The 19,788-nt window shown below is 47.6% G+C and overlaps 2 protein-coding genes across 4 annotated transcripts; both read right to left on the bottom strand.

The window, feature by feature from the left end:
• Positions 1-1,200: 1,200 nt before the first annotated feature.
• Positions 1,201-8,588, bottom strand: tmprss15 (transmembrane serine protease 15). Of its 2 annotated transcripts, none has more exons than XM_028422534.1 (28): positions 8,485-8,588; positions 7,064-7,179; positions 6,863-6,987; positions 6,667-6,734; positions 6,369-6,511; positions 6,232-6,279; positions 6,042-6,161; positions 5,824-5,929; positions 5,653-5,762; positions 5,407-5,547; positions 5,180-5,332; positions 5,000-5,105; positions 4,736-4,898; positions 4,525-4,666; positions 4,359-4,448; positions 4,142-4,267; positions 3,917-4,060; positions 3,716-3,826; positions 3,398-3,521; positions 3,211-3,306; positions 3,081-3,130; positions 2,938-3,009; positions 2,711-2,849; positions 2,261-2,442; positions 2,091-2,177; positions 1,816-1,955; positions 1,646-1,700; positions 1,201-1,565 (listed from the first exon to the last, which is right to left on the bottom strand). In XM_028422534.1, exons 2-28 carry the CDS (start codon positions 7,173-7,175, stop codon positions 1,447-1,449), a joined length of 3,072 nt encoding a protein of 1,023 aa, XP_028278335.1. In that variant the 5' UTR covers positions 7,176-7,179; positions 8,485-8,588; the 3' UTR covers positions 1,201-1,446. The 2 variants fall into 2 exon arrangements, with proteins under 2 accessions (XP_028278335.1, XP_028278336.1); XM_028422535.1 differs by having other exon boundaries at positions 7,064-7,176; positions 8,485-8,550.
• Positions 8,589-9,279: 691 nt separating this feature from the next.
• On the bottom strand, positions 9,280-19,496 carry csf1rb (colony stimulating factor 1 receptor, b). Of its 2 annotated transcripts, none has more exons than XM_028422533.1 (22): positions 18,942-19,496; positions 14,762-15,037; positions 14,388-14,684; positions 14,161-14,294; positions 13,927-14,086; positions 13,476-13,860; positions 13,060-13,175; positions 12,842-12,950; positions 12,594-12,757; positions 12,376-12,482; positions 12,175-12,301; positions 11,974-12,078; positions 11,774-11,884; positions 11,331-11,490; positions 11,056-11,129; positions 10,885-10,973; positions 10,695-10,817; positions 10,490-10,601; positions 9,998-10,097; positions 9,805-9,931; positions 9,631-9,724; positions 9,280-9,561 (listed from the first exon to the last, which is right to left on the bottom strand). In XM_028422533.1, the coding sequence occupies exons 1-22, from the start codon at positions 18,997-18,999 to the stop codon at positions 9,497-9,499; spliced, it is 3,093 nt and encodes a 1,030-aa protein (XP_028278334.1). In that variant the 5' UTR covers positions 19,000-19,496; the 3' UTR covers positions 9,280-9,496. The 2 variants fall into 2 exon arrangements, with proteins under 2 accessions (XP_028278334.1, XP_028278333.1); XM_028422532.1 differs by having other exon boundaries at positions 13,927-14,089; positions 18,942-19,492.
• Between the last annotated feature and the right edge of the window lie 292 nt (positions 19,497-19,788).

Consider the following 19,788-nt stretch of genomic DNA (forward strand, 5'->3'; position numbering starts at 1 on the left):
GCCCGGAGTCTTCTTTTGCAGCAATAACTGGATCTGTGGTTCTGTTCTGTAGTCTGCCGTGTAAGAAGAATCAAGCTGCTGCTCCACCTGCTGGATCAAACAGCAACAACAGACATTCAAACCTGCAGCGCCACCTTCAGTTCAAGACAACTCAGTTTCATCTGTGTAGCATCTTTCACAATAAAAGGCCCAGATCCACAGCCTGACCGCCGGTCAGACAGTGGCAGTAACACTCCCCTTTAACACGGAGAGGAGGAGGCAGGATGACAGGCAGAGGAAGAGCGAAGGAACCAGGAGAAGCTGCTCAGCAGGTCATGGGGTTCCCCAAGCAGTGAAGGCCTACAGCAGCATAACTATGAGGGCGAAAGGTTAGTCGGGCTTTGTGATATAAAAATCAGCACGAGAACACTTCTTCTCCATTCCTCTGAAAGTCCTGTTGAACAAACTAGTTAGAAACTCCACCGCTGTCTGAGACACTTCCACACCTCCACAGGAATGTCATCAGGACCGGCCTTTCCACTCTTCATCCTCAGTGCCTTTCCACTCTTCATCCTTCCTTTTTTCCCTCTCATCTCCCTCATTCATCAGCTCCCTAAAATACTCCTTCCATCTTCTCTCCTCACTTGTTACCTTGGATTCCTACAGTGCTGAAGCGCTGTGTGTCAGATTCACAGTACCCTGCCTGGTTTCCTGATGGTTCCTGTCCTCTCTACATGTATCAGGCTGGCTTACAGAGCAGTTACTGAAACGTTTAACACATGTACACACAGGGCAGCTCCTCACCTCCACTCTGAGAACAGCTGCTGCTCCTCTGCCTGCCTCCTCCTTTCTGATGGGGTCCTTATCAAAGGCATGTTATATGATATTAAATGCTGTTTCTCTCTTTCCAAAATGAACCTCTCCTCCTACATCGCTGTGTTTCTGCCGGCTGCAGCCAGAGCTCAGGTTCACAGTGTTTTATTTTGAAAATCCACTGAAAACTCTGGTGTCCTGGTGCCGGACTTCCTGTCCGCTGGATCTGGTTGGTGTAAAGTGACGCATCTTGGGCACGACACAGCGCCAAAATAGAACTGGTGTGTACTGAGGAAGAAGAAGAGGGAGGGGAGGACGCCATGCTAATAGTGAGGTAGCTGAACAACAACAGAAGCGTCAGACGGAGGTTCAAGCCAGCTGTGCAGTGAGGAGACTTTACTGAAGAGCTTTTGCATTCTTGCATTTAAAACCAATCACAGTTCTTAGAAAGAATGATGATCGAGGCTCATCTGTGAGTCTCACACGGCGTACCAACAAGGAAAAGCAGGAAGTGACACAACATTTTACAGAAATGATCATCTGATTTGTTAAAAATGAGGCCTTGTTTCTTTATCTTCTGAATGTTTTCATCGTCTGTGTTCAGCTGATCATTCATATTTCAGAAACATTTCAAAACATTTCAGTTTTTAAAGCTTAATGATATGATGAAGAGGAGCGACGGGTCTGGGCGATCCAGGATGTGAAGGCAGAGACTCGGGCGTAGACTCCAGGTCTCTGAGGAAGTCCACAACCAATCCCAAATGAGGTCACACCTGTCAGGATCCAATCAGAGGGCAGCATATTTTAGACCTTTGAAAGTTCGGAAAACGGTTTGTGTGTGTGTGAGACTGACCGATCTGATTCCATTGTCCATCGTCGAGACACATTAGTGGACCACCTGAGTCACCCTGAAGACATTTTGTTTATGATTAAACAAACCATCGGCATACTGACCAACCAGAACTCAGACCAGCACCTCTTAGCTTCACTTCAGCCTCATGTACAGTCCGGGTGAGGGTTTACCTGACAAGAGTCAACCCCTCCCTCGGGGTATCCGGCACACAGCATGCTGGAGGTGATGGTGTACTCAGGTAACAAATGCTGACACTGATCCTGAGCCACCAGGGGGAGCTCCGCTTCTTGGAGGGTGTCAGGAAGAGAACCTGGGAGACAGACAGGTGGACAAAGAAAGGGGGGTGGGAGCACTGGACCGATCCCACAGTGGGACCAGTAAAAAGCTCCCCACAGGGAGATTTGGACTGTGGAGGTCACAGAGTCTGTCTGTCCTCATGTCTTACCTTCAGCATCTCTTCCCCAACCAGCAATGAAACATTTTCTTCCTGCTGTCACATTCTGAGCTGGGAAACACACGGGCTGGACCCACTCTGACACACACACACACACAACAGAGTCATGTTTTGTATCAGGTGACTATCTCTGTTCACACAATGCTCAGATGTTCACTGACGGGTGAAGTTGATTGGCTGCTGCAGATGCATCAGGGCGATGTCGGCCTGTTTGCTGCGTCTGTTGTACTGCCTGTTAATTACAATGCGGTCGACTTCCCTCGTCTGAACCTCCTCTGGGTTTCTATCACTTTGAGAGTGAAGTCCGAGGACAGCTGACCAGTACTGCAGGTGGACATTCTTCCTGTGGACATGAGTGGACACCTGAAGTACTTATTGATTGCAGCAACAATATGTGCATACACACACACACACCTGCAGCATGGTGCACACAGGAACCTGACACAGAACAGATGGCAGCAGTGTGTAGAATTCAATGGCACAAGTATGTAACGTAAACACTCTGTCTTTGACAGCAACAGATGAAGGGAGCCCCTTCACCTGTCCAGGTGTGTGTGGATAGGTGTGGGTTTGCCTTTTTACTATTGATATTTGTGATTCGAACCGCTCACCCATAGACACAATGTGCAGCAGTCAGCAGCCAATCACTGCCAATGAGTGAGGCTCCACATACGTGACGTCCCTTCCAATGCAGTGACACCATCCATGGCCACGCCCCCTTCAGTGCATTAACACCACCCACAACTCGATCTGCACAGGTGTCAGATCAGAACCACGTTCAGATCAGGTCATCAATACTTCGGTTTCAAAAAAGTCAAAGTCAAAATTCGTCAATCACCCCAGCCAGGTTCCCTGTCTTCGGATTGGGCCGACTCTCTGCTGACGTTAGTGTCCAGATGGAAACCACAAGCTGAAACACACATTCACCCCTTTACATTTAAAACGTCAGAGGTCATGCTCAGCGCTTATGAGTGTACTCACGTTGGTTGTTACACTTCAAAGAAACCACTCTGTCACTCCTGCAAGTTTCACTGTAAAACATCAGACGCATGGCAGCCATCATCATGAAGAAACTGCAAAATCATTGAGTTCTGGTTCTGGTTCTGAGTACCTGATGCTGGTTTCCAGTGTTCCATTACTGGTAATGGTGATATTTGCAAACGGTGAATCTTGTGGCAGAGCTGGCAGCAGAGACGCCTCTCCAGACCTGCAGGAAGTCAGAACCAGTCCTGAACCAAATCTGTTGTTTCTACCAGAACTATCACATGAAACAGGCTGAGTCAGCCCCTGACAGGTACCTGTAGCCCAGGTACTGACAGATGAAATCGGACAGGGCAGTGCTCCAGGTGTCGGCACACACAGTGAGTAGAGAGGAGACAAACTGAAACCTGAGGAGGCTGGAACCGTTTACCTGCAACATAACTGACACAGCAGAAGACTGAGAGATACCTGAGAGACTCTGAGAGAAACTGAGAGACACAGAGAGACAACAGTGGGACACAGAGACACCAGAGAGACACTGAAAGACACTGCTGACGGATGCCGAGACAATGATGATACTAGCTGACCCAGAGACACCATATGATGTAACTGAAAGGTTGATTCTTCTGACTCACCACATTCAGCCTCATCAGAGCCGTCAGGACAGTCAACCTCACCGTTACACTGACCATTAGCAGGTATGCAACTTCCTGTCTGACACTGGAACTGACCACCTTCACATGGAGCTGTTCACAAACCACCGTCATGAATCCACATATCAAATCAGTCCTTTGTTCAAATGCAGTCTAACCTTTGACCAATGAGCCAGAGCTCACCTAGTGACCCCAGACCGAGCCCAGAGCTGAAGTTGGCTCTGAATCCTCGGCCGTGACCTGAACTGTCTGTGAAGAACCACACTGTCATCTGATTGGTTGTTGAGAACAAATCACTGGCGGGGCCATCGCTGCCGGTGAGGATAGCTGAAGAAAAGAGTTCAAAACTCAGGCAGAATGAAGTGAGGTCAGAGATAATAGAGCATGATGGGTAAAACTTTCCCTCACCCAGTAATGTGGAGTTAGGCCCCACCCCATCCCGTACTTCAACCACATCAAAGGTTGCCTCAACATCAAAGTCCAGGAAGTGCAGCTGGATGTTGTGGCCCTTGATGGCGTGCAGAGTCCACAGACCTGCAGCAGCAAAGCATCATGGGTAATGTACACACGGCTGACAGGTGAAGCTCAAAACAGAAACATCTCACAAGCTGCAGAAAAAGCTCACATGATGCCTTGTCTCCATAGGAGTGTGGGTAGTTTGGTGAGCTGAACGTGGAGTTTGGCTCCCAGAGGTCAAATGGTCCTCCGCAGTCAGCTGAACCGAACAGGGGACATAGGTCAGAAATCACAAGTCTGTGCATCACCCGATAGGGGTGTGGTCTGTGTGTCACCTGGTATAGGAGGGGTGGTTGTTGGAGGTGGTACATTGGTTGGTTCAGGAGGGGCAGGGTCACAGGGTTCAGCCATTAGAGTGATGTCATCCAGAGCAATGTCGTTCATCATTCCTCCTTCCTTCAGAGCTTCAAACACCACCTGCAGTCACATCTATTGATCAGTTATTGCTCAGCTGAATATGTGATCTGCAGACTACTTGTCACTGACCGTGGCCTCAGATGTCAGGTTGAGGGTCACCTGACCATAGTTCCAGTTGTCACCATAGTTTCCGTCCCTCTGGAACACTACAGTAACAGCAGGACTGGGATGAGAAGGAAGTGACAGCAGCAGAACTCGGAGTCGGTGAACGTCCTCTCCAAACATGTGGTACCTGCAGAGACATCAGCTTCTTCAACTACTGCTGCTGCCAAAGTTTCTCTGAGTATTCGTCCACTTTCTATTGATAACATGTGATTTTTTCCCGCAGTTTACCAAAAGCCCAGACACATGGGCACTGTGAACGGAGTCAGAGGGAGGCTTTGGATCCTGAAGCTCTTAAGCCATTGGCCGGGACTCAAAGGAGTGACAATGTAGAAACCTGACCGTTCAAAACAAACAGGTCAATGAAACGTTCTCAAACTACATCTATTTGACTCATAGACCTAATCTCACCTGAGCCGTTGCCCAGCGTGTGGTCAACACTTGGGCCAGTTAGTGGAGGAAATGTGGAGCCACTGGTTCGGATCCAGTCATCATCATCATCGTCCAGCTGCTGCCACCAGAAACACAGGCCCTGTTCGAAGGTACAGGTCAGCTTCTCCTGGTCTGAGCAGAGAGATACATCGGTTAGTGCTGACACTCAGCTCAGAGACCCGCTCAGTGCTGCAGGCACGTCTTACTAGACAGGCTGGAGGTGTTCACACTGTGGTAGGTGGCATTAAACCCTGACAGATTGTTGACGTCATCAGAGGTAAACTCCACCGTTGATTGGTCAGTTGGTAACCACACAGTCCCTGGAGGGGTGGAGCCTGAGACCTTAGCTGCCAATCATATGAACATGTCAAAAATGCGTAGTTAGATTGAAGACACCCGTTTAAGACCAGTAAAATGCTTCACACACACACACACACACATAAACAGTTCACCTATGAGCAGTTTGTTTGGTCCAACTCCTTCATAAAGCTTCACAGTATCCATACTCTCCTCTGGTCCAAAATGATGGAATTGAACCTTCACCGAGAGTCCTCTGTCCACCCTGTAACAACAGGGCTGTTACAGAGGATGTCACAGTGTGTTACAGGGTCTTACTGTCTTACCTGATGATCCAGCGACAGAAGCTACTACTGTTGTACATCTCAGACTTTGCTGAACTGAAAATACCACTCGATCCTCTCAGCACAAACTGCCCATCACACGATGTTGCTATAGAGACAGTTTGAACACCTGAACAGTCACCACTGCATCCCACTTTCTGCTGATTGTTTAAGTTGTAAATGGTAAAAGTGTGCTGCTTGTTGTACAGAAATCCACTGACCACAGAGAGCAGCAGCCTCATCTGAGGCGTCCAGACAGTCATCAACTCCATCACACAGTCGATCGATCGGAACACACATTGATCGATCCTCACAGGAGGTCTGGTGGGGGGGGCACAATACTGGACACAAAGAGCAGAGTTATGGAAAACAAAGTGGACATCTGTGGTGCAGCACATGAAAGTGTCCCACCTGCTGTCGTTAGGCTTGGTGCTGCGCTTGTCGTCTCAACAAATGTGTCTGAGGAGACAAAGTCCTGAGGTCAGTCTTCTGTGAGGTGCCTCAGTGTAACCTCAGTGTGGTCACAGCAGGACCTTACTGTGACTCACCCATGATCTGGATGCTGTTTTTGTCAATTAGCAGGCCTCTGCCATTGGCTTCCTGAAGCCCCGCCCATAGCTGCTGCTCTGCCTCCTTCACACTGATCAGCTGATTGAACCAAAGGTCAAAGGTCACTGCCACACTGCCCTGACTAAGGACAGAGATCAATAACATGTATAAGGTAATTATAATCAATCAATCAATCAATCAATAAAATGGAGGTTAAAGGTGATGATGGAGATATGTCAATGGTCCATTGTAATTATGTCATTGCTTAATACTGATTGAACAGTGATTGAATCTGACCTGAAGTATTGAACACGACAGGACTTGTAAAGCTGTCGAAGCTCACTGAGACTGAATGCCTCAGACACCTGTCAACCAATCAGAAGTCAGTGATCAGATGACTGTACAGAAAAAATACCTGCAGAGTGTTTTTTCAAAACAAAAGCAGCTGACTGTTAACCTACAAAATAAAAGAAATAAAGGCCAGTCATCTCACCAGCTGCTGGACATCGAAGGCCAGAGATTTAAACTGCTGACTGCTGGAGTTCCTCAGTGCTTCAGAGAATACAGCTCCCTCTGTGATCACCATCCGGCCTGCCAGCTGCACGGGCTCCATGGCACCTAGCACACACACACACATTGTGTAGCCTATAAACCATGCAACCTGAAAAGCTGGTTAAGACTAGACGGCTTTTACCTTCAGGCTTCAAGCTGATCCAATAAACCACAACGAGTCCAACACAAGTGAGGATTAGAAGTGAGGAAATGACGCTGAGGAGGACCTCCAAAGTTGACAGAGGCTTCTTCATCCTGCTGGTGGAATTCAATTCAATTCAATTTTATTCATACAGCTCATTTTACAACCAGAACTGTCTCAAGGAGCTTCACAGCAACCCAGAGCCTGAACCCCCTTAAGATCAACAGTTTAAAAAAACTCCTTATAACAGGAAGAAACCCTGAGCAGGACCTGCCACTCGGCCGGGAAGAGGAGGAGAAGAAAAGGGAGACAGGACAGAGAGGATGAAGGAGAGAGAGAGGAGAAGAAGAGGGAGACAGGACAGAGAGGATGAAGGAGAGAGAGGAGAAGAAGAGGGAGACAGGACAGAGAGGATGAAGAAGAGAGAGAGGAGAAGAAGAGGGAGACAGGACAGAGAGGATGAAGGAGAGAGAGAGAGGAGAAGAGGGAGACAGGACAGAGAGGATGAAGGAGAGAGAGAGAGGAGAAGAGGGAGACAGGAGAGAGAGGTTGAAGGAGAGAGAGAGAGGAGAAGAAGAGGGAGACAGGACAGAGAGGATGAAGGAGAGAGAGAGAGGAGAAGAAGAGGGAGACAGGACAGAGAGGATGAAGGAGAGAGAGAGAGGAGAAGAGGGAGACAGGACAGAGAGGATGAAGGAGAGAGAGGAGAAGAAGAGTGAGACAGGACAGAGAGGATGAAGGAGAGAGAGAGGAGAAGAAGAGGGAGACAGGACAGAGAGGATGAAGGAGAGAGAGAGAGGAGAAGAAGAGGGAGACAGGACAGAGAGGATGAAGGAGAGAGAGAGAGGAGAAGAAGAGGGAGACAGGACAGAGAGGATGAAGGAGAGAGAGAGAGGAGAAGAAGAGGGAGACAGGACAGAGAGGATGAAGGAGAGAGAGAGGAGAAGAGAGGGAGACAGGACAGAGAGGATGAAGGAGAGAGAGAGAGAGAGAAGAAGAGGGAGACAGGACAGAGAGGATGAAGGAGAGAGAGGAGAAGAAGAGGGAGACAGGACAGAGAGGATGAAGGAGAGAGAGGAGAAGAAGAGGGAGACAGGACAGAGAGGATGAAGGAGAGAGAGAGGAGAAGAAGAGGGAGACAGGACAGAGAGGATGAAGGAGAGAGAGAGAGAGGAGAAGAGGGAGACAGGACAGAGAGGATGAAGGAGAGAGAGAGAGGAGAAGAGGGAGACAGGACAGAGAGGATGAAGGAGAGAGAGGAGAAGAAGAGGGAGACAGGACAGAGAGGTTGAAGGAGAGAGAGAGAGAGGAGAAGAGGGAGACAGGACAGAGAGGATGAAGGAGAGAGAGAGGGGAGAAGAGGGAGACAGGACAGAGAGGTCTGCAGATGATTAGTCTGTTTCAGACACAGCAGCTCTTACCTGTTTACCGGCTGCTGACCTCCAATCAGATGTTTTCCTCTGCTGCTGTTCTCTGGTTGCTTCTCTTGTTCAGGTGAAAAACTGTGGATCAAACATTAGCGGAGCCACCTTTAATGGGCTGAGGGTGATTAATCACTTGTAATCAATGTACAGCTGATAATTATTGATAATGGGTCTGCTGCTGGGACAAAGGAGAAGGACGAGATAAACATAATCATTCTGCTGCTGAGTCACTGTTATGATTATAGATGAACACTTGCTACTCCAACTGCTACCTAGCCAAGGACTTGGCTGAACAACAACAAAGAACAGAACCATCAGGTTCTTGACATTCTAACTGATGAATGATTCTAACCACTTACTTTAAATCTGCTAAAAAGAGAAAAAGATTTGTATTCTGAGGATTCCTGTCTGCAGGTTTTCACTCAGAGACTCTCAGTTAAAATGGAAGACCACAGAAAAGTCATGCAAGTTATTTAAATGAATTTATGAATCATTTAAAAATCACAGTTACAGAAAGTATACAGTGTATGCCTGCCATGGGTCAATATCTTTATCAGAAAACATGGATAAATCGTTAACATGTGCGTTGCTCTGATGCTCTCATTAACCTGATAATCTGGCAGCTTCTTCCTGCTGTTTTATCACAATCTAAAGTCCAGCAGCTATAAACCTGTCAGGAAAAAGCTACTGTGAAGTGGCCCCACCCCCTGCTCTCACCTGACAGGTAACAGAAAGTGTGTGTATATATATATATAACAGTATATCAATCTGAGAACATTTCCGGTGCACAAATGAGGTTTGAAAGATGAAAGTTCTTATTTCATTAAAAAAAACACAAGGTTTAAATTGTACACACAAGGTTTGATGTATATAAAAGAAAAACAAGCTTTTATTTTGAAAGGCACTGTTGTCCTATGTTTCGGTTCTGTTTGGATGTGTAAATAAAGTTTAATTTGTCGCAGCCGTCTTTGATCATAAGATACGTTCTGTTTTTGACTTAAGAAGAGCATCAGGAGAGCTGGTAGATGTTCTTATTCCTTGACTCCTCCTCTTCGCCATCGTCACTGGGCCGGTCTAAGCATATCAAGAAGTACAATCAGACATTTTTCAACTTTTTCTTTGTCTGAATTAGTAAATTCTTACCTTGTTCTTGTTCTGTCTTCAGCCCTCCTCTGGTCTCCTCCTTTTCTTCATCCTCATCTTCCTCCCTGCACTCGTTGATGTTCCTGTATGTTGGCTGAGGAGAGACAATCAATAGTATGAGTCCTTAGACTGCAAGACATCACTGAGGGCTCAAAAACCCAGTGCCACATTTACCTGTGTGCTGTGATTTGTTGTGGTGTCATTGGTGGAGGGGAGGAGACTGTTGATGAGCTGACAAATCATGTGGAATGTTGGTCTGTCAGTGGGTTCCAGACTCCAACAGAGAGTCATCAGCTGATACCTGAGAAGAGATGCCAGGTGAGCTGCACATTTAAAATAACAGTCCCATGTCAGCTGAACTGCTCACATCTCAGCTGGAGCGAAGTCTGGTTGCTCCATATGGCGGCCATCTTTGATCATCTTGTAGAAGTTGGTATCCACTGCAATGTTTGGGTATGGACTTTTGCCTAAAGAGGTAAACAGACAGCAGGAGGTGCATCTGACCCTGCACATTTCTATCAGCCTCAACACTGGTCAAAAAGATGATCCATTGTTGCCATTCAGAAGGTTGGAGCATCTGGACGTAGCGCTTTCTCTGCTCCTCCGAGCCGCTTTATCACTCAGTGGTTAGACACAGCAGACACAATCAGTCAGACCAACACAGCTCAGTATGGAGTCTCGCACAGACCCCTTACTGAGCTCCTCCACCACATATAAACCATGTTTCCCACCAACTGTTAGAGCTGATGGAGCTGATGGAGGAGCAGAGGAACGTCTTCAAGAGGACTCTACAAGTCTAGATGCTGGATACTCCTGGATGACTGAGGACCTTCACAGACACATTACTCAACATAATTACCCAGAGAGAAGATCTCCCACAGCAGGACTCCATAGGACCAGACATCGCTCTGCACAGTGTAAATGCACTGAAAGATGCTCTCTGGGGCCATCCACTTCACTGGGAGACGGGCCTGTCAAAGTAAAGCACACAAAAAGTGTTGTTGCCTCAGTGTTGTTATGTGTGTGATGTTGCTGTTGTCACTGTGTTGTGCTGAGGCACTGACGTTTCCTTGAACTATATAGCTGTCATCATTGCGAATGTCTCGGGCCAAACCAAAGTCACAGATCTTTGCCACATGACGGTCGGTCAGCAAGACGTTTCTGGCTGCAACATCTCTGTGAATGCACTGAGGAAGACAGGGACAGGTGAGAATGAGAGCCAGATCATTTGGAGTCCACTGTGTGTGTTCTTACATTCCTGGTGGAGAGGAAGTCCAGACCCTGAGCCACCTGGTAGGAAAACCTCATGAGGTCACTGACAGACAGAGAGCCTGTCTTCACACCTGAGAGACAGACGGACAGGTGTAACCTCACAGACATACAGACACACATACATTAGACTGACAGATGAGGTCAGTTTCTCACCCCCCTGTGTTTGTTCTGGACTCAGAACCGGCAGCATCTCCTGATAGTCTGAACAACACGAGATGCCGCTGTCACTGCACCACACATGTGAAGGGAACAGACTCACATCAGACATTGTACAAAAATTCACACAAAGGCTGCTGTACAGTACGCCTGGAACATAACGTGTTCTGGTCCAAACTGAACATACTTGTTGTTCTGTGATGACACACAGAAACAAATTCATGTTTTATCAATAACATCAGTCAGTTTGATGAGGCGGGAAATTGTTGCACCTGCGGAGCCTGATGTGACGAGTGGCCAGGTTCTTGTAGAAAGCCTCCTCCTCCACTTGATCCAGGCTGAACATGGATGCCATTAAGTCCTGAGCGTGTGCCCTCAGAAAGTTTAGCAGGTCACCGTGACTACAGTACTCTGTGATCATCAGCATGGGGCCTGTCCAGGGGTTCAGAGAGAATTCAACATGATTGTTCAGATTTCACCGTCCCTGCTGATCTGCCACAGCCTGGCTCAGGGATAAATAGCAAATAAAACCTTCTCTCGACAGAAACATTGCCTTCATTTTAGCGAGGAGACATTATGACCCGTGTGAGAGAATCTTCACTAACATATTCCAAATGCTGTCGATCGACGACCTGGGTCTAAAGAAACACCAACATCACTACAGACGGATCTGCTGAGGCTCAGGCTGATAATCAATTATTAAAAGCATCATCACCTCCACGGGTGCAGGCTCCCAGCAGGTTGACAATGTTGTCATGGTAACCAAGATGACTAAGGATCTTCAACTCTGACATCAGAGCCTCGCGTTCTTCTGAGTGGGCGCTTGCTGTTGATAAACATATAAGATGAGATGATCATACGACACGGCACTGCAGCAGTGATGGTGATGATGAATGTGAAGGTTTGTGGACTCACGTTTAAGCATCTTAACAGCAACTCTGGTGACCTCATTGTCTGTTCCCAGACCGTATGCTGTTGCCTCAACAACCTTCCCAAATGCCCCTGAACCCACGACAGCACCTACAGGGAGGAAAGCCAAAATTCCATCAAAAAACACGAGGCAGGGCGGTCAATTTTCAGTGTCTGAACATCACCCGGTGTGCTAATGTTTGATACCGAGGCGGAGTTTGTCTCGGGGAAACTCCCACTTCTGGTTGTATGGCAGTAGGGTGGGGTCAACAAAGGTGTAGTTGTTGCCATTGGTGCTCTCAATGATCTTCCAGCGAATCTCGTATTTGGGTTTCTGGTAGGAGAAGATTAGCAAATGGCAAATGAATCCAGAGAAACAACTGTTGTTGTGTAGATCACTGAACACACCTGTCTGTACTTGTAGAAGACAACCAATAGGAGCAAGAGGAGGATGGCGGCAGCACTCAGAGCCCCAATCAGAGTTGGCGTGAAGACGGTGTGAGCTCCTGCCGAACCTGAAAGGTTAGTTTTTGTTTCTGTCAAGGCTGATCAGTTGATTGAGAAAGATTTTAACCCTTTACAGATTTTGATAATGAATGTATTTACTTTACTGCTCCGACACTTACGAGATCTTAACATATCCCGAGCGTCTCCCACAAGGTTGTAGGCGATACACTCAATGCTGACATCATCACCCAGTGACACAGGGTGGTGTATCCTAACTTCCTCTTCCTCCTCCTGTGAGGTCACATTGGCTGAAGAAAGGTGAGCCACGGAGGAGTTGATACACCTGCAGGAAAGGTGAAGGAGTTTCATGTGTTTGTAATGGTCCCTGCTGCCTGCAGGAGGCTCTGTCTGTCTGTTTGCTACATACGTGTGCTGGATGCCTGGACAGGTGAACCAGAGGACCGTGGGCAGTGGATATCCAGAGCTGCTGCAGGTCAGAGTGTTGCCCTCCAAAGTGATGACAGCCGTCGGAGGGCCTGAAGGATTAAAACATACTTTTGATGCTTGTTGATCACACAAATAAACGAAAACAGATCATCTGCTGACTTCAGGAGGGGAAGACAGCAATGAGGGAAAGTTTCTCACGGTAGATTCGAAGGTCAACACTCTGGGAGCCATTGAAGAAAGAGTTCGAAAAATGAAAAGAGTATTGACCACGATCCTTCTGACGCACCTGCCGCAGCAGCAGGCTTCCCTCCATCCTGTAAAAAAACACCATCATGTTAAAACACAAATCTAAAGGCTCATTTGATGCGAACAGAAATGACGTAAAACACCAGGCGGAACAAACTGAAACTGGTTCAGTGAAGCCTGTAATCCATTTTTAAGACTAAACATTTACAGCTGTCATTTATATACAGGCTTTTTTCATATGTTGAACACACACTTATCCTGAAGAACGGGACACAGACACAAAAAGTAAGGCTGAAATTGTTGCTATAGGAAGTCCTGTTCTGTTAGGTCATGTTAGCATATTAGCCTGCAAATGTTAGCATGCTAACCTGTAACCGTTGGCAGTGTAGCTCTCCTGGCATGCCGTAATGTCATTGTTGATGTGTGTTGGTGTCATCCAGTGCTGGCCCCTGATTGGAGGATATGCCTCCATGACAAAGGTCAGGGTCACGTCTTGACCTTCATGCACCTCCACTCTGCTGCTCCCGCTAATGTTAGCATTGCTAGCCCCATTCACATTTGTATTTGTAGAGCTGACATTAGCAATCAGCTCCTCATTCACTTCCAAAGATGTGCTGCTAATGTTAGCTTTTATTTCTTCCTGAATCTCAGTTGGCATGCTGCTAATGTTAGCATTGCGATGTACAGTGCTAGCCCAGGTGTTAGCATTAGCATGCGGAATCACCTGCAGGTAGATCCTCAGGTAGGGTCGATCTGATAAAGCAGAGAAAAAGAATTAATCCCAAACGTGCATGTCCCATTGTGTTGATGCTTACCTACCCAGCACTTTGAGCTGTACGGTTGCTGTGGCAGCTTCAGCGTCGTTGATAGCCGTACAGGTGTACGGTCCACTGTGTGTCTGCGTCACAGCGGACACAGTCATAGTGCTGTTGATGTACAGGTGGTTGTTCCTGTAATGACGGGTCTCAGTGATGTTCAGCTTCTGAAACAAATCAAACAACCAATCAGCACACAGTTTGTCAGGAGTTTCATAGGTGACCTCTGACTGCTCACCTGAATTTTTGGGTGTGTCCAAGTGAGGCTGAGGAAGTGGGAGGGATTATCACTCAGACAGGTAACCTCAAACAGCTCTCCCTCCAGACGGACGGCTTCATTCTGACTTAGGGACAGGGAGGGGGGAAGGTGCTCTGCACACAGACACAAGGACAGATGGAGAATATAAAAGGTGGAGAGTCAGACAGATGGAAAGGCAGATGGGTGGAGCGTCAGACAGGTCTTACTAGGCAGCACCAGCAGGTCAAAGGGTTTGGATTTGAACTGTTTTCCGTCCTTCCAGCCTGAACAGACATAGCTTCCTCTAAACGACATCTTCAGGTCTCGGATCAGGACTCCTTTCTGGGGGTCGAATGTCACATTCATACCAGGAGGCAGGACCCCCTGTTTGCTTTCTGATTGGAAGGTGAGGTCTGTGACAGACGGGTCAGTCAGCAGACACCTGAACAGGAAGTCCTGACCCTCGGTGAGTGTGGGAATGCTGCTGCGAGGAGTGACGAACATGCTGGCTGGGTTGTCCAGGTCTAGCAGAGGGAAACAAGGAGCTGAGTTTTTGAGCTGAGTGAGATGTTCCGACTGGTGGGGGCGTAACTTCTCTTACCTTTGACGTACAGGTGGATCCTGGCGTCCAGGTGGTCCAGGCTCCGGTTGGTGTACCCACAGTGGTATGTCCCAGTGTGTCTGGGCTCCGACTTCCTGACCTCCACAGGGTTTTGCAGTTTGTCCTGGTACAGCAGACGGAATGCAGTGCTGGACCAGTAGACAGATCCATTACCATGGCAACTGAGCCTGAATGGGAAGCCGGCAGTCAGAACTTTGCTGGATCGATTTGGTAGGAAGGTGGAGTTTAGTTGGATCAATGGGGGACCAATAGGTTCTGAAGGAAGTAAACAAGTGTGCGTCAGAACAGAACTAAACACACAGCCAACAGCTGTCAGAGGCCAAAACTGAAAAGTCTACCCGGAGATCCCACTGCCAAAGTTTTGATTGGTTTGCCTGCGCAGATACTTTATTGATCCCAAGGCAAATTCAAGAAACCAAGGAGCAGCTGTAACCTCACCTCTACGGTGGAATAACCTCAACATGATGCTGGGACTCACACATGGACACAAAGGACAACCACAGCAATGGAGCCATGAAACAGTCAAACTTTATTTAAACCAGAAGAAACTCGCAGAAATCACAGCTGATTTACAACAAAGAAGCTTTTTTAGATTTGTTTTATTCTGTTGATTTAATGAAACATAGTGATGAGTTTAAATCTGTTAGCTTACTGAGTGGCTGATTATTATCTCATTGATACAGAACATTTACGTTCATTGTCAATAAAAACAGTCATGCAGGATGAGAGAATCTCATTGGCCGCCTGTGGGAGGTCACATGTCCTCACTGGCTTGGAGCAGCTGGTTTCTTGGTGATTTCCTGCAGATGAGTGACGATGCGGGACGTCTGCAGCAGTAAAGCCTGATGGTTTTCAACCAGCAGACTCTGGTGACGAGCCAAGTTGTGCAGATCTTGGATCTGCTGGGATCCCTAAGGACAGAACACAGGTTCTGTTAGAGGACCGTTCGGGATTCAGACCAGATAATCAAAATAAAACTGAACTAAATTTACAAATAAAAAATACATCTTATCTACACTCATGAAAAACTAAGCACAAGCTGAACTATAGTTGAGCTAAACTGGACCAACCTGTGCACCCAGGATGCCAAGCTGTTGGAGCGCCTGCTCCTGATGTTTAGCAACCTCCTTCTGGATCAGGACTAGTTGTGTCAGGAGATTTAGGACCTTTGTCCTCCACACATCTTCCTGCTGCTGATTCTGGACCAGCTCCAACAACTTAGAGGTGGGGCTTGGCCCATCAGGATCAACGTCTGCTTGACCAGGAGACTGGGCATTGCCCATCGTCATGGCAGCAGCCTGGAAGTCGTGAAGTTCACCTGCAGTGAAGACGACTCAAGTCAAAAGGTACAGCATTCATGTTCCTGTGATTTCCAGATTAAAAGCCCTGTTGTCTTGGAGACGATGTTGTGTCACGATTGTTATCCTGACCGACTGTGATGCACTTCTTTTTTTGTTCTGCTTTCCGAAAATTGTCAGATCGCAGACTTCACCGCTCCAGTGATCCTGTGATGCAGAACAGGATACCTTCACATGAAGACGGTCAGTGCTGGATGATCGTCTTTGCCCATTAACAATTTTGATCCTTTAAACTTTGTTTTTTTATCCATCTTTTTCCAAGTATAGATTATTTTCGACAGGTGGACATAAAATGATTTTAACTGGTAACCATATTGCCGTGCAACTGCAACCTTAATATCCCCAGGGGAACCTCTGCAGGGAATTAAGTGGGATTAAGTATTTCTCTCTATCTATACAGAGGGGCGGACAGACGGGCGTACAGACGGGCGTACAGACGGCTGGACAGACGGGCGACAGACGGCTGGACAGACGGGTGTACACACAGACGTGGTTCTGGCCTCAGGTCTGTTTCCTGATGATGTACAAAGGGGAGGATGAACTCAAGCTTCGCCAGAGTCTCTGAGTCTGGAGACGGTGAGATTAAAGCTGTCATCAGCCGTGACTTGCTGAATGTTCAATCAGTCAGTGATATCAGGCTGATCAATCTGTGATCAATAAGCAGATGAAACTATTTTTGGTGAAGCTTCATGTGACAGTTGGAAATCCACATCATCGAGTTTCACAATCAGAGCGGCAAAACCAAGAAGTGAAACTAACACACAAACTGTGTGTGTGTGTGCGTCTGTGTGTGTGCGTCTGTGTGTGTGCGCGTGTGTGTGTCGGCCCCCCTTTGTTACAGACTAAGTTCAGGTGTTGATCAGTTGAGCAGTAGCTGTTATTAAAACAGATGATGTCATCTTCTAGTAGGGGAACAGCGCCACTGTCCACTGGCCACTGTCCGCCTGTCTGTCGCCCGTCTGTCCACTGGCACTGTTCCCCTACTACTTCAGTGGCAGAATGGTGCCACAACCTGCATCAAATCAGCTGGCAGACACGTAACATCATGTGACTTCTGAAGAAGACTGCAGGAAGCAGTTGAAACGTGTCAAGGTAAAAACACAAAACACTGGTCTGATCGAAGGAATACTCTTATACTTAAGTTCGGTTCAGTGTCCGCTCATCCTCCCTCCAAAGCAAGAACTTAACACAAGCAGTGTTACCCACAAAAACCCCTGCACTCAGAACAGTGCGAGTCTGCTCCCTCATACATCTCAACTCATATGAATGATCATATTCACGGAGGGGCAGCACTCTACCACAGTTTATTCATGGACCCAATCCCAGCCTGGACCCAGATCCCAGCCTGGACCCAGATCCCAGCCTGGACCCAGATCCCAGCCTGGACCCAGATCCCAGCTATACCTGGTGTGAAAGTCTCTCAGCCTGTCTCACTGAACTGGAAGACAGAGAATCGGTTGATGTCATCAGCCTTCTGCTGTTCGAGGTTTTCACACCAACAGACCGGAGCTTTTGGAGAAAGTCCTGCAGTTACGAGGTTTCGGTGTGTGTGTGGGTGTATGTGGGGGGGGGGGGGGGGGGGGTGTGATGAAACCACAGATAGTCAGGAAACACATTTGTACCAGCGACCACAAACACACACACACAGTGAATCACACAGGGATTATGTGTGTGTGTGTGTTTCAGTGTGTGAGGGTCTCTTCTCCCACTTCCTTGTCTTACTTCTTCTTTGTTGAGGACTCTGTGGGAGTGTTAGAGGAACTAGTTACCACGGAAACATGTTTACATCCACTCTCTCTCGTAGTATTTATAAAACGTATCGGACACATAACTGCAACTGATTTAAAAGAAACACAGGCTCAGTGTTTCCGTCTGAGTCCATCACAAAGTCCAGCTGTTAAAGGACCAAACGAACAAAATACTGGACTGGTGCTTTGCGTTGGTCAATATTATCCCTCTGCTGAACATTTGGCTACAATGCAGTGGGATCCCTCAATAACCTTTCCTCACGCTATCAGAAACATGATTGAACTGCGGAACAGCTGTGTTCAGTCTTTTTGGCTTTAATTGTATTTCTTCACGAGTCAGAGTCCAAATCCAAAATCCAGACTCTCTGCTGTTCTGGTGCCCGACCGAGCCCAGAACTCGGTGTGTGTGTGTTCTGGGAGCAGACGGTCTGTTCTGGGATGCTCTGAAACTGGTGGGACCTCACATACTGACTGGAGTGACAGCGATCAGCAGCAGGGGGTGCAGTGTGGGCACATCAACACCCAGTGGAACTGAGGGGGTCATTTATTTGCCCTGCTACAACCCCTGCAGAGGCTCCGGGGTCTGGGCTTCCCCTAGAGGGCGCACCCCCCAGTTTGGAAACAACAGGTCTAGATTGAGGGATTAGAGACAAGCCAACCAGATTCTACGATGAAGAGTGCAGTCTAACGGTGTGTCGCTGCGTGTGTGATGCTGTGTGTAGGTGGAATTCTACCAGAACCACTAAAAAACACAAATAGGACACCTGGTGGCAGTAGACAGCTACTACAGGCAGGTGTATGTGCAAAGCTCTGTGCACCAACACGGTGGTCATACAGTTCAACTTCAGCAGCCATGATGCACACAGCAAATCACTGCAGCCTACTGCACACAGGACCCGTTACCTGTTTATCTGTTAGCATGGTGCCCACACAGGAGTAACTCCTTCACATTTGAATACATCATATTAACCCTGAAGGAGCCTTTGACAGCAGCTTTGAAAACATATACGTCCATACAACGTATAAAATACAAAATAAAAAGTTTTTTCTTACCGCCGGCTGAGCAGAAGCAGCTGAGGGCGATCGACAGCAGCACAGAATGGAACCACATCTCTCTCTCTGTTGTTCACGCTGAAGTCAGACCAAATCTGACTGAAGGAGACAAACTTCCTCCTCAAATCACCTCCTCCCCCTGCTCCTCCTGCTGCTGCTGCTCCTCCTCCTCAGACCTGAAGGAGATGCACATGCTTCCACAACAGATGTAGCTGCCTCTGTGCTTTTGGTTGGACGGGGTCCGGATGCAGCACAGAGTCCGTCTACCTGTTAATGACTGATGAAGTGATTTATCAGCGGTAGAATCATCTTCATCATTCTTGGAGTCAGTCAGCTCAGGTATTCTGAGACAAAGGTCGGCCCGGATCTGAAGCTGACCCTTACAGAAACATTACAGCGAAGGATATGACACATGCACGACACATTGGTGGACACTTAGTGGACATTTGGTGCCTCCTGTTAGCCTGCTGTCCTCAGGGGGCCGATCTGAAGCTGCAGAACCCTGGGCGAGCAGAAGAACCTCCCAACCAATCAGATCTCTGTAATCTACTGCAGAACAGAAACCTTTCAACAAATGATCATTTTTAAGGAACCATTAAAGTTTAACTCAGAACTTGTTGCTTTAAGACAAACAGGATATTTTTAACTTTCAGAGGAAAATGAGGAAGGTCGAGGAAGGAGTGAGTCACAGTTTGAACTGATTTCAGAGAAAAGAAGCAACATTTTCGGACATTCAGCACATTTCAGCAGCAGAAGTATGACGCTGAAGAACCTGAGAGTTTCTTTCCTGTTCCATAGGGGGCACTATTGAGACACTGCAGCATGAACTGGGACAGAGAGTTGAAAA

The sequence above is a fragment of the Parambassis ranga genome, chromosome 14 (assembly GCF_900634625.1).
Source record: "Parambassis ranga chromosome 14, fParRan2.1, whole genome shotgun sequence".
Classification (NCBI taxonomy): Eukaryota; Metazoa; Chordata; class Actinopteri; family Ambassidae; genus Parambassis; species Parambassis ranga.